This window comes from Taeniopygia guttata, chromosome 6 (assembly GCF_048771995.1).
Source record: "Taeniopygia guttata chromosome 6, bTaeGut7.mat, whole genome shotgun sequence".
NCBI classification, from domain to species: domain Eukaryota; kingdom Metazoa; phylum Chordata; class Aves; order Passeriformes; family Estrildidae; genus Taeniopygia; species Taeniopygia guttata.
The window spans coordinates 29,212,418-29,225,204 of NC_133031.1; the positions used below are offsets into that span (position 1 = coordinate 29,212,418).

The window sequence follows — 12,787 nt, forward strand, 5'->3', positions numbered from 1 at the left end:
GAAACTTCTATGAATCCCTCACAGTACAGGTTTCTAAATCTAGCTCTGAAAACAACATCTGAAGAAACTTACAGGCTCTTCTGGGTCACATTCTTTGCCTCCTAAACACAGATACAATTTTCTTAGACAAATGCAGCAGCTTTCACAGTTTATTTGTTTTTCCCCTGGCATAATTAGTGTTATTTCCTTCTAACTTCAGAAGTCAAGGTGTGTCGGAATTGACATGTTTCAGAATTAGTTACAGAACACATGAGACATCTTCTGGCAATTTAAGTAACAGTACTCACAAGTACTAAACTTCATTCATGTGTAGGCACCACATCTGAAATTACTACTCCTCTTTAAAATCAGGATCAGCTCAGCATAAATTACAGTATCACAAACATATTTAGAACGTGACCTGACCTTGCAGTGTGAAATCCAGGGAACCTTCTGGTGGCCTGGACACTTTTCAGGTCCATCTGTGAAAATGGCACTGTGCCACTGCTTACAAGGTGGGGTGCAAGATTCAACAGTGCACAGGAAGCAAACCCAGGGCAGGCAGCAGCCCATTGAGCAGGAACTAGAGCTGTGCACAGCCAGGAAAAATCACACAATACCTTTTTTTTTTTTTTTTTTTTTTTTTTTTTTTTTGTCAATTAATATTAAGCAAATAGCATTATAAAAATAAATGTGTGGAGTAGCTAGATGGTTAAGGCACCTGAGAGCAGATATATACATCTCTAAATTGTGAGATTAAATCCTGTTCATATCAGCTACAGCTGGAAAAGGTGAAATTTGTAAAAAATTCAATGTTATTCTCAGTCTTTTAGTACAATTTCATGCAAAATATCCACCTTTTTCTGCCCTCATGTCTTCTTTTGCAGAGCTAAAAGAATAGTGCTTAGAAGTGTTGTAAGACATTTTAGATAAACAAAAATGGAATACACAGATGATCCATCATTCTCTGAAGTCAGCTGTTAGCTTCTCAATGATTTAACAAAATTTGAATTAAGCCCTGGAGTAGCAGTTATACTGTGTATGAAGAACACATTAGATAAAAATCATTTAGGTCAACCCCTTTCAAATAGCTAAATACATGGTGAAGTTTACTCAGATTTGTGGAGCTGCACAGAGATTTGCAGGTTTAGGATAAGACAGGCATTCTTTCAAGAGGCAAGCCCTGAAGCTATGAAAACCATTGCTCAGTGGGAAGTCTGTATAGAACTCCTCACTCTCACCATGCTGTTACAGCCTGCTAAAAACATTTTTACAAGAGTTAATGGGAAAAGAGTAATTTTTCGTAGCTAAAAATTCCTTTCTCCTGTAGAAGTCCAAGGAAGAGCACTGATCTCTGTTGCCTTGACAACATTTCCTGAAACACTCAAGCATAAAGTATTCAGTATGCTCAAGAAAGTTGCAATATCTATTTCATATTGGACATTTACCACATTTATTGTGTTGGCATGCACTCATCTGTCATCTGTGAGCATTTGTCAGAGAAAGCAATGTGCCAAATAATACATTAGAAATATGTGAGCTGACTTAAATGCACATGGAATTTTTCCTGTGTATTTCCATGGCTAGCGAAAGTTGTTACCTCTATGGCCTAGAAAAAAAGAGCATTCTTCCATGATTTGTGGATATTAGCAAATTAAGTCCTGTCTTTCTCCTAATGCATTTCTTATCTGAGCAAAGGGATCACTTCTACAGAGTGGCTGGAGGGAGTCTGTCCTTGAATCTCAGTCTGAACCCAAACCTTGGCTTTTCCCACGGGTTTTTTGGAGGGTGCTCCAGGGGCACAGCATTGCTGCTTCTGAGATGAAGACTCTTAGGTCCACATGAGGAGTTTATGTCTCTCTTGCTGGCTGTTCATTGTAGGAGACTGAAAAATCTGACTTTCTAAAGCCATACTGAGGGACAAAACAAGCAGGAGTTGCAAGTCTGAAATGCTGCAAAGAATCTCAAATTCTCTTTAAAGAAAAATAAATAAATAAGTTAAATAGGCTTGTACAGGTAAAATAGACAGCACCAGCCTCTGTGAACCCAAAGCTAACTTTCATGTTTTCATCTCCCTACAGACTGCCCTGGATGTAATAGGGATAAACAGATAATAAAGCAGTACCAAAATGGCTTGCTGCTAATCAATTCTGATCCATTAGAGGGAAGTGTTTGTACACAATGTACTACATAATTCCCTTCAAGCATTTCTAATAATTTCTTTGGATGAAGCTGATGAGATAGCATATTCTGCTCCTGACATAATGAATTATTTTATTGACAAATAAAATGAAATGTACTGATCACTGTATTTACTACAGGACATTTGCTCCAATCATTTTTACTAACAAAAGCAAAATATGAACTGGTTTGGGTTTTTTTCTGACTGCATGTTAGTAGGCATAATTTGGGCTGGGCAGACATAATCTCTACCTAGACAATTCCTGTAAGGCTTCTACTTCACACCAAGAATATGGTTTCCTTCTCAAGGGGGAAACACCAGAACAAGAGACAACCCACATGATATAAATCATCAAAAATACCGAAATTTCCCAAAGAAACATTGCCAAAGAAAACAAAAATGGAAGACAGTAATCCTCCTGTGAGGATCTCAAGCTTCATCTAAATTAAAACTTCAGGTGAACTGAAAGGTTGTGGGTGATTTCAAGTGCAGGATAAGGGGATTGTTAATTGTCCTGCCTGAAGCAGGTCTGCAGCCCTCTCTGACCTGTGGCTTCCTGTTCTGTGAATTATCTCCTGTGGCTGCTTCCGAGCTCATCTCCGCTATTACCAGAGGATTTATGTCATGCTCTGACCCCATCCTTTAGATGACCTCCGCTGCCCAAGGGGACACACGTGTTGACACATGATTTTCTCATGCCAGCTTTTGGCTTATTAGTTCCTTGAGTCATATTTAGAGGCAGCATTTAGTACTGCCCCTTTGGAACTTGGTGCATCTCTGACAGTGAGGAGCCATGGAACAAGCCCACTGTTGAGATAAACTGCTCTGGTTGTTGAACAGTAGCTGCTCACCTGTATCTTCCAAACTTTTCCACCACTACAAAGACACAGAGTGTCTGAATGTCTGTCCTGCATCTGCATCCCCAGATGATGCTTGGAGAACTTTAATCATGGACTATCCAAACTGCCAACAGACACTGCAATCCAGTAAATCCAGTGGCTGGATGGCCTCCCTGGCTACACAATGCTAATGTTTTTGGTGAAAATTTCCAATGACTTGGCCAGTCTACACCTTACAGCAGTCAGAGCAACACAACTTCTAGAGGCTGTCGAGGAGTTTGCTCTCAGTTATGTGCTAAGAACCACTGCTGCCCTCTGCTGCAGTGTTTTGGGTTGGGTCTCTGCTAACCAGTGAGAGCCACAAATATTCAAGTAAAAGTTCTAGACTTAACCAGAACTGAGCACGCTTAATGTTTCCATTACTGACAAGATCATTCAAAAGCTCTGTTTCTAATTCATCAGAAAAGTCTGATGCTGCAAGGGCCAGGTCAAACAGAAAAAAAACTTTATCTTTTTTATCTGATTTTGACTCCTAGAAGAGGGACACCCTAGTAAAAGTTTGGACATGCTTCCTTTCTGCAGCAAATGCTATCTCATCTTCTGATAATAAACAGCCACAGAAGAATAAGAACTGTGAAGTGAGAAACTCACCTTGGGGCCAAAATGAGCACCAAGGTTCTGGGATACATCCCTGAATGTTGGCTTAAATTCTGATGGACAGCCAAGTTCCAGGTCAATTGAACTAATCTTTTCTTAGTCTCAGTTTATCCAGTTCTGATGAGATACAGCTCATGACCCCTCAAACAATTAGGTTCCTTTCTCACTGATGCTAGGAAAAGTAACATGAGTGCAACCTTGCTATATTCACAAAATGCTTCAGATATAAGTAGTTTATTTCTTCCCAGCCCTCCACAAACTCCAAAAACCCTTTCTTTTGTTATTTCCATCTGAATAGGTTGCATCGCTCATAGGTGAGAGCAACTGTCATGCACACCTAAAACAATTTTAGAATCATCTTATGTTTCCCAATCTCACAAATCCAATTACTTCTCTCCTGCACAGCATTGCAACTACAGTGTCTCCAACACACAAAGCTAAATTGCAAAAACTCATCAGTAGACAGGAATAGATAGCAGATGGTGGCAGGCCAGAAGAAGAAAGCCAGAGACACAGCCTTCCTACTCAGGGGAAAACCCAGGCTGCCCTCAGCAATTATCTGTGCAGGTCTCCAAAGGAATTAGATACACATTTCAAAGGAGGCAGGCTGAGAGTCTGGCTGATGAAAGAACTGTGCATCCTTCCAAATGCTCAGGGTGTCCACACAAAGCTCTGAGTCCCTCGTGGTGACTGGTTCATATTCTGGGTGCTGAACCAGAGAAACCTCCACTACTAAAACCACAATACCATCTTATGTCAAACCTGAAATGCTTCCAATAGGGCTGACACAGTCTCACATGTGTAAGATGGGACACAAAGAAGGGAACCTGTAAGGCACTTTCACTTGCAGCTTCCAGCTGTTCTTATTTTTTGATCCATAGAAACTAGTACAATTAATTCTATATCACACACTTTTCCTGATGACTGCAAAACAAAAACACTGAAAATAATTCTGAAAATCAGCGACTTTGTTCTAGAATCAGCAGGAAGACTTTCTATGAGAATTTTTGTATTCTCTGAAGTTATCTGAGAACATAATGGGTGGTTCAATTCTTCATAAACTCTAGTTCACAAAACACCTACCTCTAGGACTTTCCCAGTAATGAACTGGTGACATGCTTCACACTTGACTCCAAAAAGAACTTGGTAGTCCTTTTCACAGTAAGGAGCACCATCTCTGAAAAAGAAATTTCACAAATTACAAACCATTTAATATTAAACAGGTTACAGCATGACTTACTCTCTTCATTTGTCTTCAGTTTCGAACTCCTACAGACAGACCCAGTTAAATGGGGAGAGTTCAAGGGAAACACTTTGTAGTACAAGAAACAAAAATCATATTCTCACTAATGTCTCTTAGAATTATTCCTTAAATTTCCATCAAGAGAAGGCATCCAGGACAAAGTACTGAAATAAACTTCCTTCTTTAGAGCAGACTCTCTACACCTACAGGGTGTGCAGTTCCAGGGAATCAGCGTAACTGATTGATTCCTCTCTCTGGGATTGGGAGGAAATCAGAGTCTATCACATGCAGACAGTTTTTGTTCACTTCAGAAAAAAAAGAAACACCTTTGGTAGGCTACAAGACTATAAGCAGTTATTTCAAGTGTAAGGTAATGTAGTATTTTAGTGTGTACAAGGAACATACAGTAAAAGTGGAAACACTAGTCAGCCCAGGAGCATTTCTCAGGCACCAGATTTTTTTTTTTTTGACAAATTACAGATGCTACTTCTTAGAAATATTATAAACACCTGAATGACAATTTTGTGAAATGGACATTGTTTCCTTATTTTTTCTCTTGCTATATGCTTCAAGGGGGAAAAAGAAACTGTATCTTAATTTACTCTCTTTTATCATTTTCCTGTTCTCTTCCTCTACACTCAAAACCCTCATTCATTAGTTTCTTATATGGAGATGAGAAATACAATGTCAGGTCAACCACATCATCACATTTACTCTATTATCTAGCAAAGGTAAGAAATGGACAAATTCCTATTTTTTTTCCCTCAAAATCACATGTTGTAAAGCAAAATGACACAATGCTTTATCTGGCTACTACAGAAAACACGTGCAACAAACCACCAAATTCTCTGTGAGAATGTGGAATTATACCTCTTTCAGACTGGTATTAAATATAGACTGGTGTCATTAAACATAAGCTTTCAGTTGCACTTTGCACTTCACTTTCCCAGCTCATCTCTCACTGGGAACAAAGACTTTGGTGTATATGAAAAGATGGTCAAAACAGGACTTCCAGATGTGAATTTTGCTGCAAGCTCTTCTCTGCTAGCAGCTAAAACTGTGCCATGAGTTCAGAAGAGAAGCAGACAGAGATTACTCACTTGCTGATGTATTCCCCAGTCAGGACCTTCCCACAGGCCTTGCACTTAAAGCAGCCCAGGTGCCACTGCTTATCCAGGGCCAGCAATGCTTGTCCATTTTTGATGTCTCTTCCACAGCCAGCACAATCTGCAAACAAGCAAACAGAATATTTGTCGTCAGCTACTTGGTTCATTAACCTTAATTAACTGCCCACCTGTCACAACATTTGGTAGCTAAAGGGATGAAGTGCACAGCAGTGCAAAGGTACAGCTTCCTTCCCTTAAACCCTTCCCAGCTCCTGCACAAAGACTCATTACAGACATTCTCAGCAGAAGAGGGAAAGTACTTCTGTTCCTCGTGCTGTTTATCATTCAAAAACCACCCGGCTCTGTACAAACTTCAGATTCTGTCAGGGGTAAGCTGCGAAAAAGTCCTCAGTGCAGAAAGTTCCTGTCTTCTGCAGCAAGCAGCAGCAAGCAGCAGCAAGCAGCGTCTGTGGTTTTGCTTTAGCAACACCCTGAGAGCTCGCACAGAGCTGAGCCAGCAGCGCCAGCACAAATCCTGTCCCCGTTGGGTGGCAGCAGAGCCCCGCGTGTGGCACCGGGAGCAGGGGACACACCTGCCTGCAGGTACAGCCCAGGGCACACACCTGCCTGCAGGGACAGCCCTGGGCACACACCTGCCTGCAGGTACAGCCCTGGGCACAAACCTTCCTCCAGGGACAGCCCATGGCACAAACCTGCCTGCAGGTACAGCCCAGGGCACACACCTGCCTGCAGGGACAGCCCAGGGCAGGGCTGACAGCCTTGTCACTGTGATGGGGGCTGCAGGGAGAGTGTGTGTGGTAGTCCAGGGCAGCCAGAAGGTCTGGGACCCTGTCAGGGAGTCAGGAACCCCCCTGTACAGAGCCCCCAGAGACACTGGCTGTGATCTCTGTCCAGGGAAAAGAGTTTTCAATCTTACAGGATGAATTACAAGCTCTGAGTGTTTGATATAACTAATAATTAAGTGTGGCACGAGTGCAAAAGTAAAATTTTAGGATTCTAGATACGGGGTCCAAAGGGCACAAGATGGAGGAAATTGGGTGTGTCTTGTCCTTTTTCTCCTTCTTCATGCCCTCCATGTTTCACTGTAGTGTTGGCATTTTTCTATTGGTTTAGGCTGGGGACACACTGTTCAATGTAGGTGACAGATATTGGCACGTTATTGTAAACATAGCACAGGTAGTTTCTGGTATTTAATGTTTGTAAAATCCCACTGAGGGCAGAGCCCCACACGCTGCCCTGCAGGACAGAGCTGCGGCAGGGCAGCAGAACATGTTAGAGATAAACAGAATAAACAACCTTGAAAACTCGGCTTCACGCATTCCAGACCTCTTCTTCAGCGGCCAGGAGAGGGAAAAAGGACTTTCACACTGTTGGGGTCTTGCCAAGTGACCCCGACAAGCGTGTTGCCATCCACCCGCAGCTATGGGAAGCGGAAGTTCTGCTGGTCTCTAATTGACAAAAGGTTCAGGAGTTTGGGTACTTTGCTGGTACTTTCACTGCAATCAGTCCTGGAGGACCCTGATGGCACAAAGAGAACCAGAAGCCAGGAGAACTCTGTCCCAGGGGGGTGCCACAATATCTCATGTTATATCAGACATCTCTAGCTGAGCCCCAAGCTTCCATTCCTCTCCCTTCAAGCATAAAATACCCCAAAAGATTCCCTGTTATGGGACAGTCCAGCCCATGGTAAGATGTGAAGAGACTGATGTGGCAGACAGCACTGAACTGCAAGGGTTGAGCTCTGTGCCCAGCCTCAGGGGACAGAAGGACTGAGGGGGGGAGGCCCTGGAAGCCCAGAGAAGTGGAGAGGGAATGGGAATGCCCATCAGCTCAGGCACTCATGGAAACCACAGAGACAGCCTGGAACAAAAGATTTTCCAGATATTACTATCCCCAGACTTGGTGTTCCTTTGGTGATTGCCTGAAACATGAATAAATCACAACAAATGGAGACAAACAGAACTGAGCAATGTGAGCTGTTAAAGCCCAGGCAGCAGGGAGAATATCACCCTGGCTCCACCACTCAAGCTGACTGAGCCCAAAAACCTTCCCCTCTTCATGGGATTAAGCCCAGGCAACACCATGCCTTGCAAAAGGGCAAGTCCAAGTTTATTATCACAACTGATAATGAGAGCAGAGTCAGTCCTTTTGACTAAAGGGCATGACTTTTGTTTGTTGGGTAATGGGCCAAGAGAACCCCAAATATGTGCTGCACATTCCCGCTATCCAGGAATCCACCACTGCATCTCTCTCTTCCTATCAGCATTCTTCTTCGCAAATCCCCTAAAAAAGGAGGGGAGGGGGACTAAGCACAGTGGTATCTTGTGACAAAATGCAAGTCACAGACTTTTGACACAACTTGGACTTGAAAAGCAGCCTTGAGATGTCCTAATGCCAGGACTTTGCTCTAGAGGACATAAGTTACAAGCTGAAATCATGAAATGACAAGGAGTGACACCATGTAATGTATCCCTCTGCTCTGCCATGACAGCTGAAGGCTCCATGCCAGGCTGTGATGACAGCAAAGGCTGGAACAGGTCATCAAGGGAGGCTCTGGAATTGCCAGCACAGGGTGAGGAAGGGACAAACACGTGTCAGAGTGGCTTTGGCATGCTGATCTCACCTTTGGTTTGGGGAGGATACTACATCATCCCTTGAGGTTCCTTCCAGCCTAATTTCCTTAAGCTAAATCTGAAACCATGCAACATGACTTTGAGAACAAATGAGATCCTCCCCCAGTCCCAGTGGTTGCTGAACTACAGTTTTAAAACAGCACCCATTTCTCAGCTCCCTAGCACTACTGCTTCCTCCTGCTGTGCATTCCCTGCTATATTTTCCCTCAAAAAAATCTGCTGTATTTTCCATGCTGTTTTCATTTTTGTCTGGGAAACTTTGGTGAAGCTGAAATTTCCATGAAGCTGAAATTCCTCAGAAATTGAATCAATAAAAAGATTTTTAAAACACTTAATTTCTCAGGTGGTGGGAATAGAGAAACTGCCTTACACAAAAGGTCTACCTAGTCTGGCATCTTTATTGATGCCAAAACCAGATACATGGGGGAAGTAGGGATCCATGAAGTACCTCTGACTGTTTAATTGCTTCGTTGTTAAGCCAAAGTCACAGTAAGTCTGAGCACCAGACCTAGCATTGTTCTCATGTTTAATACCAGGGGTTGGCAGCATCCTTTTATTATTTTATAGCACCAATGACATCTACACTCTTTCTGGGTTCCTTGAAGTGTTTTGCAAAAGGAAATTAACATCATTCCCATTCTGCTAGTACAACAGACACACTGAATGTCTAGAAGCAAAGTAAACTAATAGCCTAGTACTGCTCTATTAGGCTGAGATGGCTTTTAAATAAATCTGATTTTAATTTTGACAAAACTGTTTGGTATATACATGAAAAGCTTGCAATTATCATTATCTCCTAAAATAGAAAGTGAATAGGGCTGGGCTGGGCTAAGAAAAGACCATTTGTTCATCCAAATTCTACAAATACAAGCCATTATGATCTCAGGCTTGCATGAGGCACATTTAAGCCCTTGGCTGAATGTCATCAGCATATGCAGGCAGGATCTCAGTACCACATTAAGCACAATCTGTATCTGTCTAACCTATAACTAGCACATGCTGCAAATAAAAGGGCTGTGAGGTAAGAATAGTGGTCCACACCCATATGCCAGAGCAGACTGGAAAACCTGACAATCCTTCCTAATTTGTGTACAATGGTTCACACCATGGTGCTCTCTGGTTTCATACCTGGGTCTAACAGACTGCACCCCCTGAATCTGAGCTTTCTTGCATTTTCTTTTTGCCATATCACCTGGATTCTTCCTTACTGCCACTCCTTGCACATCACACACTCAGCAGTGCCAAGATAACAAAGAGGAGGAGGCGGACAGTGCAGAGCAATGGTTAAAATGCAGAGAGAGCTGTACTGCTCCCAGATGCACTTAGATAGATGTATGGCACATTTGACATGTCTGGCTACAGAAGAAAATGCCTGGACAAAAGAACTGTGCTGTGGAGTCAGCCAGCCCAAAAGCATTGGAAGTGGGGGGACAGGGCACGTCACTACAATATAATATATGATTTAGACCTCCACTCTCCCACCACCTTTAGCAGCCCCACTAAAAGGCACAGGTCAGGCTGAGCTGCCAGCCGTGACACCTTGCTTGTAAAGATATGAGAAAATGTGTTTCCCTTTTTAGCATCTGCACCACCCCAGACATCCAGGAGTGAAGCATCCTGCACAGCAAGCCATTTGTCACTGTCTAAATTAAGCAGTGGATTTTCTGCCTTTGCCTCCCTCCCCTGCTCTCAGCCAATAGTGCACAGGTGAGCTCAGAGCTGATGAAGCTCTGGGATTAACCCTCAGCACACAGAGTTGGACTTTACTCACTCCCAGGTGGATTTGCTTTACAAATTTAACAGGAAATATATCTTTATCCCACATTCTCTGCTCATCCCATATGATTTTTGAAGGAGAAAGCATCTCTATGTGCTTTTGTCCCAATAAAGAGGGATATGCAAAGTCATGTGAATGATTACACCAACTCTGCTTCATGCAGGGTCAGCTCTGTGAACAAAGCTAATAGCAGTCTGATTTAATTAAGTCACCAAAGAGTTCCTTTCAATCCTGATGGCCATCAGAAGCACAAATCTAACAGATAAAGTCTGAAGCTGCCACAACCCCCCCAGGTCACAGGTATTTTGTACTAGTATTACATTCCTTGTGTAACTATTTCCCCCCCTTATAAAACATTGATACATGAGTTTTATAAAGACAGCACCAGTAGGGTTCTGTTCTGAAACAGGAAAAGCAAGGAAAAATGGGGTGGGGGGGGTGGGGGGGCGTGATTTTTGTTACTATTTTAATACTCAGAAGAAACAATAAGTTTTCACTGAACTTGCACAGAAATGCACTGTCAAATATAGCTGGACCTAAAGAGCCAGTGATTTGGAAGTGATGAAAGAGGCAAATATTATCACTGGAGTCAAGGTCAAGAAATCTCTAAGTATAAATAGCTCTTAGTCACCTTGAAAAACAACTTCTATCCTCGTAAGTCTTCTGTGGCAATTTGAAGGTTGTGCAATTGCAATTTCTCGTAGAGGTGGGGAGACCACAGTTTTTTCTCAGTCACCCTTTAACAACAGATCAGGCAATGCCTTCTAAAGCCTTGCTTTAAAATTGAAAGGTTTGATGATACCATGCAGGCTTTTCCAGATCTTCAAGATATTTCTGTCAAAGCTAAAAATACAAACTCACTATATTCACAGCATGAGAAAGGTTTTCAAAGTTTAAAGCATAACCATTTGGTCACTGAGGCTGTGATAAGTTCTGGAAGTCAGAGAAGGACATACAATATTGGGAATTTTACATGCTGGATTTGAATCTGAGTATGTAACTCGGGAAATCTGCTGCCAAACCCCTTCTCTTTGCCACTGCAAGGATGGGAAATGTTTGTCAGAACAAATTCACTATTGCCCTTTTGCTGAAGGCAAAACAAACCCACATAGGCAGCCTTGTACTCCTGAAATCTAACAATAAGAGGCTGGGCGCATACAATGGAGGGAAATAAATTTCCCATGGGAAGTGCAGTATAGCTTTGACAGCTTATTATAAATAGCAAGTTGGGAAAAACTGATATTTTCAAAACAAGTAGTTAGAGAAAATAAGACTATTTTAGTTGATTAAATAGGAAAGAAATCCCAATGGCATGAACAGGCATTCTTTGCTTGCAGCACAAGTCCCTTGAACCATCTGAGTGTCCAACACTGACTTGTCTTTTTAAGAAACATGCTGTTGTACACCTTGGATGTATCATTAGACCAGTCACTAGTGCTGTCCTCCAGGGGCCAGTATGGGGCCCAGTCCTGTTTAATATCTTTATTCATGATCTAAATTGCAGCAGGGTAGGTTTATGTTGGACATTAGGAATAATTCCCTCAGAGAAAGTGTGATTAGACACTGGAATGCACTGCCTGAGGAGGTGCTGGAGTCACCATCCCTGGAGCTGCCTAAGGAAAGCCTGGATGTGTCACTCAGTGTCATGGTCTGGTTGACACAGTGGTTTTGGGGCATAAGCTGGACTCAATGATCTCAGGGATCTTTTCCAACCTAAATGATTCTGTGATTACTGTAAATTGCTGTTTCATCACTTGATTTCATTTGAAGCGATTCAGAAGGTCAAATGCTCTTCCCCACCCCCAGCTGGGTCTCTACTGATTGAAGTGTTTAACAGAGAAAGACAATTCCTTATTTCCACATCTTTCTACTCCTCATTCCCAAGGAGACCAAACCAAATGTCCTTCTGACACATTACTCCAGCCAACTGTCCCTGAAAAAATCGTATCACCAAGTTAACCTTTCTCCACTACATCAATCCCAGCTCCTTCTTCAGCCCAATCTTTCACACAGGCACCTGAAGTGAAAATAAGAGGGTGGATGAAACAGGAGGAGGAAGAAAGAGTAAACATGCTGCACACAATGAAACAGAAGAGTTTTAAATTGTCCTGTAAAAGAAAGATAAAATTTTTAGGTTTCTTCCCATCTCAGCACCCCTAGAGCCCCACTTGTAAAACTACTCTGAAGGACAAACCAGGGCCAGGTACATATGAGCTGAGGCCAGTCTTTTATCCCATCATTTCTTCTACCGCATTTCAGTACTCAGGTAGCCCCAGCTGAATTCAAAGCCACAATTCCCACTCACAATACCCCAAGCGAAATGCACCATTATCTCAGAGCTTCATTGTTT

General features: G+C 42.5%; 1 protein-coding gene across 12 annotated transcripts in view; it reads right to left on the reverse strand.

The window, feature by feature from the left end:
• The window catches only part of ABLIM1 (actin binding LIM protein 1), a 190,992-nt gene that overhangs the window by 67,113 nt on the left and 111,092 nt on the right, over window positions 1-12,787 (reverse strand). For all 12 annotated transcript variants that reach the window (XM_030276482.4, XM_030276481.4, XM_072931284.1 and 9 more), the window contains 2 exons: window positions 6,001-6,127; window positions 4,741-4,834 (listed from right to left, as the gene is read on the reverse strand). In XM_030276482.4, the coding sequence (XP_030132342.2) occupies window positions 4,741-4,834; window positions 6,001-6,127 (221 nt within the window). The remainder of the gene's footprint in view (window positions 1-4,740; window positions 4,835-6,000; window positions 6,128-12,787) is intronic.